The sequence below is a fragment of the Lonchura striata genome, chromosome 13 (assembly GCF_046129695.1).
Source record: "Lonchura striata isolate bLonStr1 chromosome 13, bLonStr1.mat, whole genome shotgun sequence".
Classification (NCBI taxonomy): Eukaryota; Metazoa; Chordata; class Aves; order Passeriformes; family Estrildidae; genus Lonchura; species Lonchura striata.
The window spans coordinates 20,620,164-20,641,146 of record NC_134615.1 but is presented as its reverse complement, the minus strand read 5'-3'; the positions used below and the strand labels follow the sequence as shown (position 1 = coordinate 20,641,146).

Here is a 20,983-nt window from a genome sequence, read left to right as displayed (position 1 = left end):
AAATGTGTGTAGCACCAACAACCCCATGACTGGGCTGTGTCCTCCCTGTGTGCAGTTACCAGGATGGAGGAGGAAGCTGTGAGTGGCTGAGCTGTGCTCTGACTCTCACAGCGTGGTGACAAAATCTCTCCATCTGCCCTGACCTGATCCCTGAGACACCCCAGAGCCATAAGTTCATGAAGGAATAATTAGCATCTCGCTCATTATTACATTCATGAGAACTGAAATAGCTCAAGAAGCTGAAACAAAATAATATTTAAAACCTGTCACGCCAGCTTTTATTTTGTCTTACTGGTCAGAGCTTCTGTAAGACATACCAGCAAGGGAAGAATCACAATTCAAATCTGGGCTTGTTTTCTGCAAGTTAAATTGCTCTCAGAAAGAGTACTGAAGGTGAAATTATTTCTTTACATTCCCTAGACACACAACCCCTTTTTTTGCTGTCATGCAAGAATCTGGAATCCTGAACAGCGCCCAGAAAATCAGCAGTCCTTGAAGAAACCACAGAAAGCACTCAGATCTTTTACACAGAAAGACACCAGAACATTTTTCTCAATTTAAAATTTCGACTTGAGAACAAAAATATTTCCATCTTCTTTCTCAGCCCTTCAAAACAACTGCATCTCACAGTAGGCTGTGATTTTTCCTCAGGGTACCTCGAGGGATTTGTTCCCTAATGTCAGAGTTACAGGAGCAGCTCCTTGATGTGCCAATGCCACGATACGGGCATGGAAGTGTGGGAAGAGCAAACCTGAGGGTTTTGGTAGCTGCTTTGTTTCAGGTAAAACGAGCTTTCCTCAGAATTTGGCAATGGAAACATTTTTAAAAATGAGGTAAAGCACCAGTTATTTTTCCCTGGGGCAAGAAGAAAGAGCTGTGCTTCCTGGCAAGAGTAAAATGCTTCACAGGGCTTAGGGATGAAGGCAGTGGGATGTGCAGGTTCAAGAGCCAGGCTGAAGTAAGAGAATACACCTTTGGCAATTCCTCCCCAAGAGGACTGTTCAGACCTCAAAAATCAGCAAAAAATCCACTAGCATCACACAAATCCTCCCTTTCATTTTTCAGAAATCCCAGCACACCAATTCCCCAAAGTTATGCAGCCCTGGGAAGCGTGGGTGATCTCCAAGCTCCCTGTGCTGTCTGCTGACACTTCCCAAGGGGTGATCAGCCACATTTGGATCCAGAACAGCCTAAATATAGGGGTCATCAGCCACATCTGGATCCACAACATCCCAAATCCAGGGGCACTCTGCCATACTGTGCCTTTAGAAGTGCTCCCTGCCATGGGCTTGGAGATGCAAATGGGGATCACTTGTTCCTTCAATAATGGAAAAATAATTCTGGCAACAACAGGTACATCTCCCAATGACCTCTAATGACACAGGACATGTCCCACGCTCGCTCAGAGCCTCTGGCTTTGGTATTTTCCCCAACACACACACCAGGGGAAACAAGGCTTGCTTTGATGAGCACTGAAGCTGCCTTTTGTTCATGCAATGAAGTTCAACGTTAAGAAATTGTAGATTGTTTATCTACACTCCATTAAATACTGTCATTGAAAGCACCCTACAAACTGGACTGGATCTTTTGTCAGACCTGCAAAAACGTGAAAAGGAATTTCATAGAATCACAGAATGGTTTGGCTTGAAGGGACCTCAAAACTCATCTTGTTTCACCCCCTGCCATGGGCAGGGACACCTTCCACTATCCCAGGCTGCTCCAAACCCCAATGTCCAGCCTGGCCTTGGGCACTTCCAGGGATCCAGGGGCAGCCCCAGCTGCTCTGGGCACCTGTGCCAGGGCCTGCCCACCCTCCCAGGGGAGAATTTCTTCCCAATATCCCATCTAACCCTGCCCTCTGGCAGTGGGGAGCAATTCCCCCTTGTCTCTTCTGATTCTGTGGAGGAGAAAAAGGTAGAAAACATGAATTATCTAAATAAGTTCTATTTCTATTTAATATTGTTAAAATTACCTTCCTACTAAAGTGTTTCCACCATTATGAATTTCACTGAAAAATTATTACAGGGTTAGTTTTTTTTTCAATTAATCAAAAAGGAAAACCTCAGTGAAATCAATACACAAGACATCAAACTGTGATGAATAGAATATTCTAAACTGGATTTATTGTTCCCAGACATTAATGTAATACATAAACACGCTAAAAGAGGGGATATAGTTAACAAGCAACCCAGTAACAGAAAAAAAGCAAGTCTTTGAAATTTTTGTTCCATACGAACACATGAAAATGTACCCAAAAAGTTAAGTAATTGTCAGTCAACATAGCAAGGATTTCAGATGCCAAAAAAAATAAACCCAAAAACTTGTCTATGAGTTTGTCATAACCAAAATGTTTCATTTGGGTTTTTTTTGGTTTTGTTTTAAATTTATTTTTAGGCTAAAAAAGAATAACCATTACCTCATGCAGTATACAAAGGCTTTAAAATAAATCCATTAATGCAAATGAAAGGCTGACTCCTGAGGCTTTTTTTTTAAATTAAAAAAAATCGCCAAAAAAAACCCTCAAAGAGTTTCAGAAAATTAATTCCAGCTAGTTTTCTTAGCACTGAAGAAACAACCTATAACCTCCTTGCACTCCAGAAATTTATTGTTACGTCTTTTGATCCACATATGCTTGTAGTAGGTCTTAGAGTTTCAAATGAAATTAAGTGCAAAAATGTTTTCTTAGTGTTTTCCAATTACTGAGGTAAGTTGTTTGAAGGGGGGAAAATAAGACAAAAGAATAAGGGTAGCAGGATATCACCTGCACGTACACCAGATGGAAGAAGAGGCAAATCTGAAATACATGGAAAGGGAGATGGGAGAGGAAGACTGAGGGAAAAATAACAGCGATGATCAACAGCTGAACCTTAAACCCAAGCCCTTGAAATCCACCCAGCAGATCAGCAGCCACTGAAATAAAGGGTGTTTATGGGCATGGCTGGCGAGCTGGGCTCTGGGGGAGCTGGAGTTGTGACAATAGTCCCAATTCCAGCTGACGGCCTGACAATGCTGGGAATGCCTGTGCTGCTCCCACAGCTGCACCACAGCCTGGCCAAGCCACACAGGCACCAAAGATCATCCAACGAGGAGTTCCTGACGCCAACAGCGGGGTCACGAGCACAGAGCAGCAGCTTCTATAGTCAACAACGTGATATATGGCAAACGAGAGAGTGAGTTAGCAAAATGTGGTATAAAAAAGTATAAAAGTTGCTTTTAAAAACTTCCTTAAAACGTCGATATAATACGATGTATGTGGAAATGCCATGAACCACAGAAGGAGAAGCCTAAACCTTAACATTCAGGAGAGCAGCAGAACCTCTCTGGCCACATCACCCTTTGTATAGCAAGAGGGGGAGTTTTTGGTTTCTTTTGTTGTTTTTACCTTAAACATGAGTTTAATCCAAAAACCACATTCAAGTGTACATTTTCTTAGGCTTCAAAAGATGCCCTCCCCACCCTGTTTAAAAAGAAAAAGAATAAAGGTTAGATAGAAATGTCTAAACACAAGGTCCCTTCGGAACCCACCATCCAAGGGTGGCTATCCAGGAGTGGTCATCTTCCTCGATCTGGATGTTTTTTTGTTTTTATCTTTTTCTTTTTGTCCTCTGTTTTGGGTTTCAGGGCGCAGACACACGCGGACACTCCGGCAATCGCTTTGGGCAAGTCCGTCCCTTTGTACCACTTATTTTTCTCCTTATCGTAGACCTGGACCGTTTTGGAGAAGACAGCCTCCTCCCAGCTGTAGCCTCCGAGGATGTAAATCTTGCCTTCCCAAACTGCCACCCCCGACTCGCTGTTGGCTTGCAGCAGAGGGGCCACTCTGGTCCACTGGTTGCACTGGGGGCTGTAGGACTCCACGCTGAGGATGTCAAACCGAGCCATGGTCTCGATGTTGTCGTCGCTGCCGCCGATGGAGTAGATGTTGTCCTGCAGGGTGCACATGCTGTGCCAGCCCCTGGCAGTGATCATGGGCCTCTTCTCCTCCCACACGTCCGTGCGGTAATCGTAGCACAGCAGGTTCTTTCTGTAGGGGCCGATCTGGTAGTCATGGCCTCCCGAAATGTACACGAATTCCTTGTAGACAGTGCCAGCGTGGCCGTAGGTAAACCTGGGGCAGGCAAACACGAGCAGTCCTCAGGGGTTTGAACAAGGCACACAAGCATGCAGCAAGGACTGTGCTAAAGAAGCAAATAAACAGTAACTAAAGCCAGGAGAATCCATGACCTGGCGGTTACCCAGTAACTCCTCTCACTCCCAGGGCCTCACCCTGCACTGCAGAGTGCACAGCCTGACAACCACTTTTAAATCACCCTTTCCATAGCTGGTTGCTACAGAGCACTAAGGTATGACAATCACTTTTTAATGCATCCTCTGGAGTGTGTCACACAACAGAAATAGCCCATCCTGCTCTACTGTCATGACCTTCACTCCCGTACTTCTGCTCCAGTGCTTGGCTTGCATCAGTCTGAGAGGGCCAGAGAGGGAAAAAATCCACATCTCAGTAAGGGCTGCTGTGACAGAAAGAGGAAATAATCATGACACCTCTCAGACTTACCAGTAGGGATAAACCAAGAGAAACCAAGAAGAAAACTGCTGCTGCCTTGCCCTTGCACAGCTTCAGGATCAGTGGATACATGGGTAACCATGGATGCTCTCTACCCAGTTCACCTGCAGTCCTAACTCAGGCAGTGTCCTTTCCATGAGCCATCTGTCTGCTCTACCACTGCTGCCCTACATCTGGGAACTCCTTTGGTCACCCCAGGACAAGGCAGGAGACCCCAGCCCATCACAGATCATGGTGACGTAAGAGAAATTGAGATGGTAGAAGCAACACCATGCATGCTGCATCCACAGGGCAGAGAGAAACCCCCTTTGATCATCCATAATAAACCCACTATAAACCTAAATCTCCAGGCTATTCTTAAATTCACATTAGGCTATTCCTGACCAAACCCCTTTGAGCTCTCACAAGGTGATGAACAGCATCAGCTGCTTTGAACACATCATTTCTAGATGTCTTTTTTCCCTCTTTTGGGGGAGTTGGGTTGTCAAAAGGTGCAGCACCAGCCAATTGGCTCTCACAAGGACTCTGAAGGATTCAATTGCCACAGGGCACAGAGGAATGTACTCATCACGCTGCACTCACCAGCCTCACCACCATCCTTTGTAGTCAGGCACTGGAGACCACGCAGCCTCCACGGCAGACAAACCTCTGTGAGCATGGTTTTAGCCTTTGAACCGTGCCTGAACACGCTGGAGCTCCGTGTGGAGAGAACCTTGAGCTGTTTTTATTTCGCAGGCTAATGGTTTCTCTGAGCCACACAAATGCTGTTGGAACATCTTCCATGCACCTGAGTGCCAGCACTTCTGTGCCAAGGGAAAAGATGGTCTAGGAAAGAAACCCCACATTTACCCTGAAAGCACAACGCTTCTGAGACGAGCTGAAAGGTGGTTATTATTCTAGATGCCTGCTGAAACCACTGATCCCTGTCTGAATCAGATATTTTAATAGGTTCCTGCTACAAGAAGCAGAAAAATCCCTGACATGTGACATGCTTGGACTGACAGTGCTGAGTGACCAGGACAGTCTGTTCAACTATGGGGGCTGGAGCTCCAGCCCTGGAGATCCTGCAGAGGTGACTTCACGGCTGTTCTGCTTCTTGGCCTCTCAGGGAAAAGACAGGAAGCAAAACGGAGAGAACTTTGGTATAGTTATTGACTTTATCCAAAAAGGCAACTCAGAATTTCCACAGCTCTCAATGTGCCTCATGATGGAAGCAGTTAATTCAAGCTCAGTGCTTCTGGTGGACATGATGTACCTTGAGCACATGAACCCCTGGCTTTCACCCTGACAGAAGTACCATGGCAGGTGAAACACCCAGAGATGCTGCTCCTTGGATGAGGGCTCTTCCAGCAAGAACAGAGACTGTCCATCTCCAGTGGCTCCTGGGCTACTTGTCAGAGCCTGTGTTTCTCTACATACACAGGAGTGGGTTTAAAAATGCTCAGTCTGGGGATGGGATGGACAGCTTGAGTTCAGTTCATTTCAAAGTGCAGCAGACTTTAAAGCCACATGAAACCAAGCTGCCTGGAGGCTGTGCTGTACCAGGGGGTTTGGAGGAATCAGGAGGAGGACAATGCAAGGACATGGAATGCACCCCAGAGCCCTGCACTGCTGGTGGCAATCACACTGCATCCACCATTCAGGGAAAAAATGACCCTACGTTAATGCAAACCTGCATGGCCTTTGGAGAAGTAGGGTAAAAATTCTTCTACTCTGGAGTTCTGTGCAGGCAAGCAAGCAATAGCCATTGTCTCTCAAGCACAGGCATGCAGCCCAGCACAGGCAGCTGCAGAAAAAGCACTGATCTGTTCTTTTGCCTCAGTCAATGGCTGTGTCCAGGGAACAGCAACAGTGAAGAGAGTGGTTTGACAGAAACCATCAGATCTGAAGCACCAAATCGACCATCAATTTGTTATTGGCCAGTACAGGACAATTACCCACTGAAAGGCACCAGAGGTGTTTCACTTTGCCTCACTTCTGAAAGCTCACCTGAAATAGCATCACTTTCCTGGGAACTGCATGAAATAGAAGCATAAATTGAAACCAATCAATACAGATCCTTTCTACAAGCCCTGGGATTGACAGAGGGGCATTTCTAAATGGGCCACAGAACAGGCACATCAATAGAGTGGGTCTAGACATCCTCCAACAGAGAGCATTGACCATTTTGGCAGTGTTATCTGCAAAAGTGGCCAGAAAAAAAGCAGAGGTGTTAAGAGAAAGGAGATTTGATTTTAACATCTGCTGGAGCCTGGCACTGATTTTGAACGCCTTAACCCAGATACAGATATGCTGAAAAATTAGTTCCTGACCCAGTAACACCATTCAGATGCTAGGAAACCTACCATTTACTGCCCAGGACAGAAGAACACATAACTCAATAAAGCTTTGGGAATCCCCTACTCCAACCAAAGTCCAGGTGAGCTGAGGTTGCTCTGAATCTTGGTGTCCACCTGTTGTAGCCCTGTGAGATCGTTCATGACCCAACTGGCAGAGCAGATACCATCGCTCCCCAACCTGTTCCAACACAGCTCCTCACACAGCAGTTTTCAGTTCTTCTGCCAAACTTTAACCTAGGGCCACTCAATTAATTTCACTGCTGTCTGCAGCAGACCTTTTCATGGTCTGTTCAGGATGAGAACACACTGCTCCACCTCCTGCTCTGCCAAGCTCCTCAGCCAGCACCGCTCCCTGCCGGGCTAGAAACTATGACAGAAACTGCTCCCAGTTTCTGGGGAAAAGGGCAAAAAATATAGGATCTCTCTGAAGAAAGGGAAAGGTATTCCACAACCAAGGACCCTAATGAGCGTCAGGCAAATTGAATTCCCTTGTAGCAGGCTTGGACCAGGTCCACCCTTTAGACAACTTGGCTGAAGTTTTCCCTGCAAAGCATCAGCCCCGAGAGGCTGTTTGCTTCTCCAGCAAGACAGCCTTAGTTGAGTCAAAACAGCTCAGCTCCTTCCAAGAGAGTGCTTAGGGAAAACAACGTGTTGTTTTGACCATATAGGGTGGGAAGGAGAGGGGGGTAAGAGGAGATAAAGGAGAGCCTGTAAAGCTCTTCCTTAGAGGAGCAACATTGTGAACTGCAGTGCAGACACAGGATTTGGCACTGGCATGTGTGCTCAAGGACACAACCACTGCCTTTCCCCTGCAAATCTCCACACACGTGCCAAGCTCTGACCCTTGGGAAGCAACAAAACAAACCCATTTTCTGGATGTTCAGCAGAGAGACTTTAGCAAACAACCTCTGAGAGTCCCACCCCACACAGCTCGAGTTGAACAACACGAGCCCACACCCCAGAATGACCTCAACTCGAGCAGGGAACAGGATTCCAGGCAGTTGCTGGCTTGGGGCACCGAGCAATGGCACCAAAAAGCTGCTGGTGGTGGTCATGCTCTCAAGAGGACCAAAACACCTTTACATGTTCTCTTCAGAGAGAAGAAGACAGAAAAACACAGGAAAAAAGGAGGTTTTGTTGGGATACATTGCCTGATCAGGCAGTCAGGAAGCAGAGGACTGGAGATTCTGGTTTCCTCTACATGAGAAGTCTTGCTGCTAGAAGAGGGCTGGGGGAGATGTTGGGTGAAACAGGAACTTAAATCTGTTTGAGGAACAAAACCATGTGGTGAGGAGGAACACAGAGGTCAGATGAGGAGTGCACTGAAGGGAAAGCTGGAGCAGGCAGCAGGAACTGTAGCTGGAATGCTTTTAGTCTTGAATGGATCACAGAATCCTCTCTCATCCTTCCTCCACTGCCAGTAAATCACAGACTCACAGGGATGGGGCAGCCACAGCGTCTCTGGGCAACCTATACCAGGGCCTTATCATCTCACAGATAAGAATTATTTTCTAATATCTGATCTAACCCTGCCCTCTGCCCCTGGGAAGCCATTCCTCCTTGTCCTGGCACCCCAGGCCCTTGATAATTCTCTCTCCATCTTTCCTGTGGGCTCCCTTCAGGCACTGGAGTACCACAGTTAGGTCACCATGAAGCTTCTCTTTTCCAGACTGAACAATCCCAATTCTCTCAGCCTTTCCTCTTAGGAGAGCTGTTCCATTCCTCTGATCATCCTGGTGCCTCCTCTGGTCTTGCTCTAACAGCTCCACCTGAAGTGCCTCAAGGAGGAGCTGCCCAGAGCCTTTTCAGCAGCCCCAAATCTGCCAGAGCCACCCAGTTCAAGCAGTGGACGTGTGTCAGAAAGGTTCCTGTTGCTCACCTCTGAGTCTGGCCCTTTGCAACCTGCATAAAGTTCTTTTTGCCTTATTCCTTCTGTGCAGAAACAATTCAAACTGAAACAATTCACTGCTCAGCACCAAATGGAAAAAAAGGGCTGAAAAGAAAAAAAAAAAATCCAAAGGTGCCAAGAGTCCACTAAGCTCTAACTAAAGACACCTAAACGTGCAAAACAGCATCTGCATGGAAAAGTGGGGAGCTGTCTAGCTCCCCACACAGCTGAGCTGACACAAGGACAGAGCAACAGGAAGAGAGGATGCAGCATCATTTATTTGGATGCAGGAATAATTCATCCTAAGAGGGGTCTGTCACCTAATGGGGGACTTTTGCCTCATCCAAGCAGACCAGCCTGGAAATCTAATAAGAAATTAACACCCACAAGTCAAAGTTCACTTTTAATGCTGCAGCTGCAGAATTCCCAAAGCCAGCACACAGGTAGCAGTTGGAATATGCAGACGAGCTGCCCTTTTTTAGAGAGTCTGGGTGTATTAAATCAACTGTGTGAACTTCCCCAGGATCATTTATGAGTAAAAATATCCACACAGGATATACCTCACAGGTGACCCCAGTTAACAGAAGGATTTAGGACCTGAAGATACTCTCCTACACAGCTTCCCAAGAAGGGCTGTGGTGTTCAGCCCCAGCTGCTGGATCTGCCTAAGTGAGCAGAAATAAAGAAGCATCCTGCTTGTGAAGAGCACTCGAGCCCAGCTGTTAGCCTGGATCAGCCTTGCATTGCAGCACCTGCCCAAAATAGAATTGGGCAACAGGCTTCTGTGCCTTCACTGGCTGCCTCTGGCTCTGCAGCTCTGCAGCTCAGGGACCAGGGAAAAACCCTGAACTCTCAAAGCAAACTGCAGGAACCTGCTCTGTGATGGCACCAGGAAAGCCAGCACTGCTGCTGAGGTTTCAGACATCATGGAAACACCATCCATACAGCCAACGTCCCTGAGATTGCCACAAATGTGGAACAATGTGAAATCTGAGTCACTGTTAGTAAATGAAATGCTGTCCTGCTGTCCTGACAAAGTCATTGCTCTGACGTTGATTCAAGACACAGCAATGTCCTGTCTGCTACCACAAGAGCTGCAGGGCTTAAACCTTTCAAAAGCAGAACAGCCAAATTTAAACTCAGACAGAGAGAGAGAGAGCTCACATTTGCAAGGTTCTGTATTTCCAATACAGCTAAATGTGTTTAGCTGTGACAACCCAACGCAGAGAAACACCCTACAAGGAAAATCATCACACCAAGGTGACAAAGTAAGGCCACAGAAATGACAAAGCCCTTTGACCAAGATGTGAAGATTGCTTCTGAAAATATTCAACTCCACGTGGCCTCAGGAAAAGCTTTGTAAGAATTGTAGAATGAAATCAGAGCTCTCCCTGCCATCCTCCAGATGCACCTTGGGATGAAAATTAAAACCTCGCTGACCTGAGGCACACTGCCTGCTCAGCTCCCAGCTGCTGCTGTGGTTGGCGTGGCTGATGCCACACTGGTTTTACATCCCCTTCCCTCCCTTCCAGGGCTCCCAAAGTCACACAAACTCCCTTTACTACCACTCTTCAAACACAGGGGAGCTTCCACACAGCTCGGTTACCTGGGCAGTCCTGCTATGTAGGTCCAGGAGTCCTTCTGAGGGCTGTAGGTCTCAACTGAAGACAAAGCCCCGTTTTCATTCCTGCCACCAACAGCCACCAGCATGTCAGTGATCGCTCCCAGGTAGAAATCCACTCGCCGCTGTCTCATGGAGGCAACCTGGCAAAGAAAATGACCTGCTGGCATCTTCCAGTGTCTGGTAAGCAAGGGGCTTAAGGGCTACTCATGTCTGAGGATGGGGAAGTTGCTCCTTCCCCTTTATTTGGTAAGGAAAGATTCTGGTTTTGACCATTATACTCATAAAAAACTTCTGTTTTTCTGCAGTAGCATCCATTTTTCAAACAAGGGGGTACCAGGAAACATTTAAGAGACAGGTTACTCTAGAAATGTTGGTGTTTATAGGAACTCCTTCCCAGCTCTGCAAGGACAGGTATTGGAATCACTGAAAAGCACAAGTGCACCATCCAGGATGGCTGATTCATATAGGAACCATGATTGGTTCATATGGAAACCATAACTGGTCCATATAGGAACCATGATTAGTCCATATGGGAACAAGGAGTAGCTGATACAGTAACCCACACAAATGAAGGGTTTTGTGGCAGCACTGGGAGCAAAGAGCTTGTTCTAAGGGAGATTTAGCACAGAGATACTTGACAATTGTCAGGGAAATTTCCTTTTTACATCACACCCATTTCTGACTTGTATGTACTACTGCTTGAGGAAGATGAACCAAGCAGTCCATTCCAGAATTATTCCCAGAAGTAATCTAAAGAATTGCAGGCGGATGCTGATGAGGAATTTCTCAGATGAGATGCCCAAATCCCAAATGACGCTGAGTATCTCCCCCAAACTCTTTTGCTCTTTGTGTAATTGAAACATTTCCACAAAGGACTCAAGCAGCTGCTTCAACTTAACTAACTTGACTTTTCATTTGGAAGTGCTGCCATGCTAAGTATTCCAACAAGCCCTGTCAATCCACCAGCAAAGGAGAAAACGCTCTAAACATAAAGAGAAATAATACAGCTCAAGTCTCACCTTTATCCACTGGTTACAGCGGGGATCATACCTATATAGCAGATTTGACGCCGCATCCCCTCCATTGTCCCGGGAAAAGCTGCCCCCGGCTATGAAGATGAATCCTCCCAAGACGGCGACGCAGTGGTGACTCCGGCGGGCTGGCAGAGGCGTTTCCGCCACCCACTGTCCCTTCCTGGTGTCCAGGAAGCAGGTGTCATCGCAGAGCTCCAGGCAGCGCTCCGACACCTCCCCGCCCACGAAGAGCAGGCGCTCCTCGCGGGTGCGCAGCGCCGTGCGCTTGCTCTGCAGCACCGGCTGCGCCGTCACGCTGTTGTGGTAGGTGACGGCCTCCTCGATGAAGCCCTCGCAGTTGGCTTCCTTGGGCAGCAGCGAGCACACGGCGGGCTTCACCCGGTGCAGCAGGTCGCTCTTGGGGATCAGGGGGAAGTGGATGTTGTCCAGCACTTGGTACGCCTCGTTCTCCCGCTCCGGGTACTGCGTGAGCCACTGCAGGGCGGCCTGCAGCAGGTCGTGCTCGCACTCCTGCTGCACCTCGCTGCTGTCCAGGTACTGGCACAGCTTCTGCAAGGAAATGTTCTGCAGGAAGTCCGGGGTGAAGGACAGCGTGCCGAAGTTCTGCAGGATGAAGGAATCGATGTAGGAGTCAAGGCGCTTCAGGTTGTAGATGGAGGCCAGCTCCTGCAGGTACAGGTAATTCTCCTCGCTGACTTCGTTCTCCAGGTACTCGCAGCAGAAGTCCACCACCTTCCAGATCTGCAGCAGGTGAGCTGTCTCCAGCACGTAGTCGATGTTGCCTCCATCCAGAGACAGCTCGCTGCCGTACAGGAAATCCACCACGGCCTTGAGACCGATGTAGGAGGCTCCGAAGAGCTCCACCTCCTTCTGGTGGGCCTCCCTCATGCCGATGGTGAACATGGAGTTGAAGTAGTCACTGCACACGGCCAGGAGGTTCCGGTGGGCCGGGACTCTCTGCTCATCCACCACCAGCACGATGTCACAGAAGAGGCCTCGGTGCCTCTGCTCGTTCAGGCTCTGCAGAACCAGGCTGGAGTGGTCATCCCACCTGTACACCTGGAAAACACAAACGGCATCAGGCAGGTGGCACCTCCGCCACCATCAGCTCCACAGTGGAATGTGCTTTCCCACTAAGTGCAGACCCAGCTTTTTTTGTGTTGCACATTCACATTTATAATAAATTCTGACATGAAGTAGTTGGCAAGTGACACAGTACGAGCCTGAGCTTCTCACCTTCTCTTTGAAAGGCCTATGGAGACTTTTACTGCTTTCCTACTCCCCTTTCTTTAATAATTTATTCTTCCTTCCCCCACAGTGCTGCATTGAAACCTCCTCCCTGATGAGTTATACAGGCACAATTTTCTGAAACTCTTCCACTCATTGTCTTGGAGATATCTTGCTGACATTTCCTTTCTTCCTTGTCCCCCAAATGACTCCTTACAGAGTTCTCCCAGCTAAGCTACTCACAGAGCATTTAGAGTGGGAAGCACACATGCAGCAGTACTCTGAATTTTCATTCAGCCCATGTATTGTTTGGGTTACTGCTTGCTTGACAGCTACCCCCTCTTAAATCTTTCCAGAACTCTGCATTTCTAAGCTTGTAAGGGTAAAATCCCTCTCTTTCTTCCCACTTTATTCCAGGCACACACACACTGCACTCAGAAGTAATAGCTGTTTATTTATGTGCAAAGCCACACATGTGCAGAACTGATTCCCACAAGGCTTCTCCTCGCTTCCAGGGGCTGAGGTAGGTTTTGTTTAAACGAATAAGCAGCAGATATTTTGCTTTTAAAGAAAAGAGAAAATGCCCTCAGGATACATCCATTAAGTGCCCTTCTGGGATCCCTCTGGTCCTCACATTCTAAGCACCAGCTCTGGATGCATCACTGAGCTTTTGAGGCCACCAGTATTTGCATCTTCTCACAGACTCACATCACCAGACTTAGGATGAACCAAGATGGAAACGTTTTGTTACCCCTCAAATGTCCCGCAGGAAATGAACTGAACGCTGCTGGTCAGTCCAGAATGCCAAGTGAAATTTTAGGACCACCCTCTGGAGGAATTAAATGTGCGATGGCAGAGTCAGGTACCTTGTGATGCCTCTTAATAAAAGCCAGGTCAAGGTAAATGCAAATACCAAGTAGTTAAATTACCAAAACCAAGCCAGGCAGAGCCTGTAAGAACTTGTAAGAGCAGTGAAAAGGGGTGGAATGGAAGCACATCCCTGTGTCCTTCCTAAGGCACCTCTGAACACTCCTGGCTGTCTGAATCTTGCCCAGCCCTAAACCCCCAGGCTGCATTTCCAGAGGTGACACCTGAAAAGGTCACACAGGTGACCTGAGCCTCCCGGACACTCCCAATTCCCTTCCCCCCCAAACTGTTGTTTTTCCTAGAAATCCCAATGACCTGTGGCTCTCCTGGCTGCCCAAACAGAGAGCACATGAGCACAGCAGTCTGGAAAAGCCATTTCTGGGTTGGTTAAACCACAATGGGACCCTCTCTGCCCACCTGGGTGGAAAAGGTTTGATTCTTAGAGCCAAGAGGATTTGAGACCCAAATTAACAACCAAATGTGCTCCTCTCAGTGTGACATCCCAGCAGATTCTCTTTATTTCCTTATGTTCTTTTCTAAACAATGGAGCCCAGGCTGCCAAAAATCCTGCTGTTAGAATGGCTCTGAACACTCAAGTGTGTGGAGTTAAACAGTCTAAGGGAAGAGGCTTCAACAATTAAAAGGTTTCTGGATCAAAACTCTTTAATTTACCTTATACTCATGAACACACCTCTGAATTTAAAAAGGGATCTATGGCATAGACAACAAAGTAGCTTTTACTGAGGAATAAAACTGCCAGAGATCTGTAATAGAAAAAAAAAAAGGTGTTTAAGGACTATAAAGCTTTTTATCTGCATTTTCCTGAGGCTGGGAAAAGCTGATGTTGTACAGGAGCCTAAGCAGAAACCAGGGGGTGGAGAGGAGGGGGTGAAGAATAAATGTGGCAGAGGATAAACCACACTTCTGTGGCAGCTGTAATCAGGGGTAGCTGATGGTGGCAGATGAACAGACAAGAAATAACAACTTGCAGCACCCTCTCCTAAATCTGATTCATGGGGGATAGGATTGAACCAAATCCTTGGATTGAACCTAACCCATCCTCCCTCTCATCCCTGGGAGCTGGCTGATCATTTCTCTCTAATATTCCCTAATACCACCATCGTGCATAACGAGATTACAGCAGAATGTAAGATTTGCCAGGGATCCCTCTCTGCTGAGCTGGATGTTGAGTCAGCAGCTAATCCTGCTCTCACATCCACCTGGCAACTCGCTCTCCTGGAATCCTGGCTGCCATGTGGGACTGCTGCTGCTGCTCCAGGGATGGGGCACAAACCCATTCCACACTGCACTGGAGGCACTCACAGGACAGCAACTGGGAATTTCAGCCACTTGGCGAGTTCATTTGTTCAGGGAGCAAGATACAGGAGCTGAGAGCTGCACATTTCAGAACCAAGACTAATTTCATACTGAACTTGAACATCTTCCTCGAGCTATTTATATTCTGTAGAGCAGCCTTCACATTATCCAGTGATTCTAAGTTTAACAGATAGTGACAGCTGCTGTCTAAGAAAGCAAATAAAACAATGCTGTCAAGTTAATTAATTTTTAATGTGATGAATTATCATTACATTCAGACTAAACCATTTAAGTGGCAGACAGGATCAGCACTGAGGGAAAGATTATATTGGTAGGGATGCATTTAAAAATTAGTCCTATTATCTTTCATCAATTGTGTCAGAGCAGAATTTCAGCTTCTCTTGGATTCAAAGATCTAATTTCTCTCAGACTGTTAGTGCAGCACTGCTGCTCATCAATGGTGCAAAAGAAAATGAGATCTGGCTCATTCAGCTTTGGTAAGAAGGCACTGAAAAGTTTCTCTTTTCCAGGTTTGTATTTTTTTTTTTTCCTGGTATTACAAGGTGCCTGTTCTGCAGTTCCTGTAACTATAGCACAAAAGCAGCTTGCACTGGCATGAAACAAAATGAACATATAATTACAGCTGTTACTAACATTTTATAAGTCATCCTGAGGACCTGCATAAAGAGCTGCCCGAGATGGATTTCCGTGAATTCACAAATAAAAACAATGCATTTGTGCCAGACAGAACTTTGATACAAAGAAAATGAACCCCACAAACTTAAGGAAGCAACCCGGGTTCTGTGAGCTCACTGGGCTAACCACAGTTTGCAGGATCTCCTATCTTGAACAAAACCAGGACTAAATCTAAAGAGTAATCCCAGCTTTGCTTTTGTAACGAGCTTGGATTTTACGAGATGGATCAGTCTAAAAAACAAACACACCACATTTCATAACTGAATTTTTAGTATAGAGAAACTACTGTGCTGCAATGATGTGGGTTTCTGAGTTATGAGTCATGATGAGCAGATGCCCATTTGCTGCTGCTTTTCCTTTTTCTTTCCCCCCCTTAATCACTAGGCAGCAACTTCTACCAAAAATATTTAAGCAGGTAAACCACCATTTCCATCCCTCTTTTCAAAAGCTCTGAATTCTCACCTTGCCCCCAACCAAACCCTCTACCCCCACCACCCTCGTTGTTCCTGCGGCGGGATTTTTTTTTGGTAGGGGACACAGAGATCGTACGAACCTTCGAGGATTCACTTATCTTGTGCGGGCGGCAGATCCTGCTCTGCCGGGTTCCCTCCATGACCGCCCGATCCGCAGCACTTCTGCAACAAAGGCACACACAGGAAGATGTTCAGCAGCTCGCCAGCCGCTCCTGAGCGCCCGCACGCATCTCCGGCTGAGCGGGGAACGCGATTCCCAGCCCGGCACGTACCGAGCCGCACCTCGGCAATGTCCGCCTTAAAAAACATTCATTTTCCCTCCTCGCTGCTCTTCCCCGCTGTTGTCAAAGGTCGCTTGTGTCAACAAGTTGGGCACAGCCCAGCCCAGCGCCGGCGGCCGCTCCGGACTCAGCGCTGGAGCACCGAGCGCTGCCCGGGGCCGGCCGGAGCCCCCCGGCCGCGCCGACCGACCGGCCCCGGCCCCGGGGGAAAACAGCGGGCAAAACAAAGCGGCGACAAATTCCTGGAGGCTGCAGCCGCCCCTCGCCCCGCGGCCGGGGCAGGAAACGCCGGCGGGGCGGGACCCGAGCGGGGCGGGACCGGAGCGGGGCCGGGAGCGGCGGGGGAGGCGCCGGGCGGGGCGGGACGGGGCGGGACGGGACGGGGATCCCCCGCGGGAGACACCGAGAGCCGGGCCGGGGATGCTCGGACACATCCCGGGAGATCAGGGCTGTTCCCTGCCCGGGGATGCTCGGGGCTGTTCCCTGCCCGGGGATGCTCGGACACATCCCGGGAGATCAGGGCTGTTCCCTGTCCCGGGATGCTCGGATACATCCCGGGAGATCAGGGCTGTTCCCTGCCCCGGGATGCTCGGATACATCCCGGGAGATCAGGGCTGTTCCCTGCCCCGGGATGCTCGGATACATCCCGGGAGATCAGAGCTGTTCCCTGTCCCGGGATGCTCCCACACATCCAGGGAGCTCGGGGCTGTTCCCTGTCCCGGGATGCTCGGACACAACCCAGAAGATCAGGGCTGTTCCCTGTCCCGGGATGCTCCCACACAACCCGAGACATGAGGGCTGTTCCCTGTCCCGGGATGCTCGGGGCTGTTCCCTGCCCCAGGATGCTCGGACACATCCCGGGAGCTCGGGGCTGTTCCCTGCCCCGGGATGCTCCCACACAACCCGGGAGATCAGGGCTGTTCCCTGCCCCGGGATGCTCGGACACACCCCGGGAGCTCCGGGCTGTTCCTGCCGGGTCAGGGATGGTGCTGGCAGGGCATGAGGCGGGACATGGGTAGCCGTGCCAGGGGCATTAGCTGCAGGGAATGCAGGGGTTTTTTTTGTGTGTTTTGTTTGTACAGCAGTAATAAACTGTGCAGTGGCTGCGGGAGGTGCAGCCAGAAACCCCATCACCATCTCCTCTTGCTTACCTGGCATGACGCTACCTGACCTGGGAAATTCACCCACCCAGTGGGGCTTTCCCTGCTTCTGTGGGACTTTCCCTCATTCCTTATGGCCCAGGAGGATTAAAATGAAGAACAGCCTCGTGGTGAGCAGCAGGCTGAAGGTTCCGTGCCTCAGGGGGAAGTCAGAAGCAAAGACACTACACAGACCCACTGGGGCCAGTGTCGGTGCTGGTCCCCCCACAGCACCCCAAGGGAAAGGCCCTTTGCTGGGCCAGCACTCCCTGGAGGTTATCGCTGGCAGAAGGCTGGGGGTGTGTCCAGGCTCCACCTGCTCTCACCAAGGACAGCCCAGCTTGGGGGCTGCCGTGGCTGGCAGAGGATGATGTGCACAGAGGGTGACATCAGGGGAGTGTGCCACGACTGCCTGGTGCCAGCACCTCCACCTGCCCAGCCTCTGCCACCCTCCAGGGCTGGGGCAGCAGCCAAGGACACCCCAGGAAACCAGAGAGGATGATGGACTTGTACTCATCTGTTGATTATTGAGTCTGGAGATAAAAAGTGTTTTTGCCAGTTTTGGTCTCTCCGTGTGACCATGAGGACCTGGGTAAAGACCCTCGACTGTCTGAGTGAAAACCCACTCTGCTGCCAGCCCTAATGCTGTGACCTGAAAATTGACAACCTCAATGCTGTGACTTGAAAATTCACAGCCCCAATTCTAACTGTGACCTGAAAACTGACAGCCCCAATGCTGTGACTTGAAAATTGACAACCCCAATGCTGTCATCTGTAAATTCACAACCCCAATACTATGACCTGAAAATGGACAACCCCAATGCTGTCACCTGTAAATTGACAACCCCAGTGCTGTCACCTGTAAATTCACAACCCCAATACTATGACCTGAAAATTGACAACCCCAGTGCTGTCACCTGTAAATTGACAACCCGATACTGTCACCTGTAAATTGACAATGGCAATGCTAACTGTGACCTGAAAATTCAGGGCAGCATCTTCCTGAAGGAGAGCATTGTTCTCTCCATTCCTGCTTCTGCACAGAAAAGCCAGGAATGGAGAAGCAGGATTGGGGACAGACATAGAGAAAGACTGGAGAAGAAGCAAAAAGTGGGGGAGATGGCAAAGAGACACAGGGACAAGGCACTTGCAGGGGTGTCTTTTAAAGTTCCTGAGTGCCCATGGCTGTGCAGAGCCATCCTGTTTGTTCAGCTCCCTCCAAATTCTCTGAGACCCTTTCTGAACCTCATGGTACATTCTAGACAGCTGAAGGTCACTCCAGACTCCCAGGACTCCATGCCTGCTGGAGATGTTTTTTAGAGGAGGTCCATAAGTCCTCGTTTTCTCTTGTGCTTCCTCTCCAAGGACTCATGTGACATGGACAGGTATTTCTGCCAGGCCACTGACATCTTCCTCACAGAACGAAAGCCCCATGTTCTGGAGGTCTCAGAATTGCTATATGAAAAGCAAACCAGAGCTCACCAAGTTCAAAATGTAGGTAATTTCCTCACTCCAGTTACAGCCTGATTAAACTGAGCACAATACTTATCCCTCCATGCATTAAAAAAAAAAAAAAAAAAATCCATGGAAAAGTGAGAAAAGACAAAAAAGAGAAGCAAAATGAAGAAGATTTTTGGCCCCACAAGGAAGATGTGCATTTCTGATGTTCGGATCTGGCACTGAAAAGTGTGAGGCATGAAGTCCCTAATTAAGAGAATTAATGCTCCAGCCACTGGGGTCACAGAGATGTGCACAAGGATGAGGTTCTCTCCTCCTAAGGGGATGACATTGGAGTCACCCTCCTCTACACTAGCAAACATCAGGAGCTGAGGGTCAGGGATTGAAGGGACAAGGACGAGGACAAGCAGCAGTGTTACAGGTATAAACAGCAGCAAGTGCCAAAGGATGATAAACACAGACCACAAAAAATACATTCATGAGCAGATAATGCTCTGCATAAAGGCTTTTGAAAAATGGAAGTGTTCCTAAAAGCAAAGAAAATCAATATAAATCCAGACGTATTAATGGGTGATTATATTATCATCTAGAGCCTGCAGCCTACAGATACCGAGTGTGATTCACCCGGTGTCCTACACTTGTATTGACTTCAGAAATCCTTCCCTGTTCCCTATGACCTCATCGAATCAGAGATGCACTGCAGCAGCGCCCGTGTTGAGCTCCGGGAGCCTCACGTCACTCAGGGCCGGGGCTGCAGCTGGAAGGAGCTGCGGGCAGCACTGGGCCTCGGTGCCACTAAAGGGTCCCTGGCAGTCCTGGCTCGCTCTGCAGGTCTTGTCCCTCATGTCTGACAGCACTCAGTGTGGCAATGAGGCCCCTACTGCTCAGCCTTCACATGGACAACACTGATGGGAAACAAGCAATGGTCATCCCCTGCAAACTGCAAAAGAAACAAATTGTGTTGCTTTTTATCAAGGAATGCAGTTTTTTTATTAAATTGCATGTCACACGGGTTTTGGGTAGAAATCCACTAAAATGCCTAAGGACTGGTTTGTAAAACTCCAGTCCTTGGGCAACGACATCACCCGGTACTGTTTATTCCCAGCAGGGTTCTGCAAAGCCCGAAAAATCTCTATTTCTGTGGGGCTGAAGCGCAGCCTTGCAGGCAGCCTCAGCCTCCCAGCATCTCCGCGGAGCGCAGGGACTCGCCGGGATGCGGGCTCGCTCCTGGGCAGCGCCGGGAGCCCGGCAGGGGGAGATCGCTGCATTGGAACGGGGCGAGCCGCTCGCACACGGACACGGACACACTCCCACACACAGGCACGGACAGACACACGGACAGACACACGGACAGACACACGGCCACCCGCACACACCCGTCTCAGCAGCGGCTGTCACCACCCAAAGTCACGCCGGAGCCGCCGCTCGGGGCCGGGGCCGCTCCGAGCGCTGGGGCCGGGATGCGGGGGATGCTCAGCCCCCGGTGTTCCGCACAGCCCCGGTTCCCCGCACAGCCCCCGGTGTTCCGCACAGCCCCGGTTCCCCGCACAGCCCCGGTTCCCCGCACAGCCCCGGTTCCCCGCACAGCCCCCGGTGTTCCGCACAGCCCCCGGTTCCCCGCACAGCCCCCGGTGTTCCGCACAGCCCCCGGTTCCCCGCACAGCCCCGGTTCCCCGCACAGCCCCCGGTTCCCCGCACAGCCCCGGTTCCCCGCACAGCCCCCGGTTCCCCGCACAGCCCCGGTTCCCCGCACAGCCCCCGGTTCCCCGCACAGCCCCCGGTGTTCCGCACAGCCCCCGGTGTTCCGCACAGCCCCTCGCCCCCGCTCACCTGCTCCGCTCCGCGCTACCTCCCGTGCGCCCGGCCCGGCCCCCGGCCCCGCCGCGCCGCCGGCGGCTTCTCCATCGCGGGCGCCGCCTCTGCCTCTTTCCTCCTCCCGGCGCTCAGCCAGAGCACCGGGGGCCCGCCGGCGCGGCGGCGGCCGGCCGAAGCATCCCCGCGGCGGGTCCGCGCCGCGCCGGGCCGGGCCGAGCCCCGCGGCCCCGCGGCCCCGTCCCCCCGGCTATTGCATCACCG

The 20,983-nt window shown here is 49.8% G+C and overlaps 1 protein-coding gene across 2 annotated transcripts; it reads right to left on the bottom strand.

Annotated features, from left to right (window-relative positions):
- Positions 1–2,092: 2,092 nt before the first annotated feature.
- Positions 2,093–20,902, bottom strand: KLHL36 (kelch like family member 36). Of its 2 annotated transcripts, XM_077786382.1 has the most exons (5): positions 20,738–20,902; positions 16,110–16,191; positions 11,435–12,508; positions 10,398–10,555; positions 2,093–4,108 (listed from the first exon to the last, which is right to left on the bottom strand). In XM_077786382.1, the coding sequence occupies exons 2-5, from the start codon at positions 16,167–16,169 to the stop codon at positions 3,553–3,555; spliced, it is 1,848 nt and encodes a 615-aa protein (XP_077642508.1). In that variant the 5' UTR covers positions 16,170–16,191; positions 20,738–20,902; the 3' UTR covers positions 2,093–3,552. The 2 variants fall into 2 exon arrangements, with proteins under 2 accessions (XP_077642508.1, XP_021396922.1); XM_021541247.3 differs by lacking the exon at positions 20,738–20,902 and having other exon boundaries at positions 16,110–16,216.
- Between the last annotated feature and the right edge of the window lie 81 nt (positions 20,903–20,983).

Coding starts and splice junctions, on each gene's coding strand:
- KLHL36 (XM_077786382.1), bottom strand. CDS start 16,169: ATGGAGGGAACCCGGCAGAGCAGGATCTGCCGCCCGCACAAGATAAGT. Junction 12,509..16,109: donor AGATAAGTGAATCCTCGAAG/GTTCGTACGATC, acceptor TGTGTTTTCCAG/GTGTACAGGTGGGATGACCA. Junction 4,109..10,397: donor TACATAGCAGGACTGCCCAG/GTAACCGAGCTG, acceptor TGCCTGCCCCAG/GTTTACCTACGGCCACGCTG.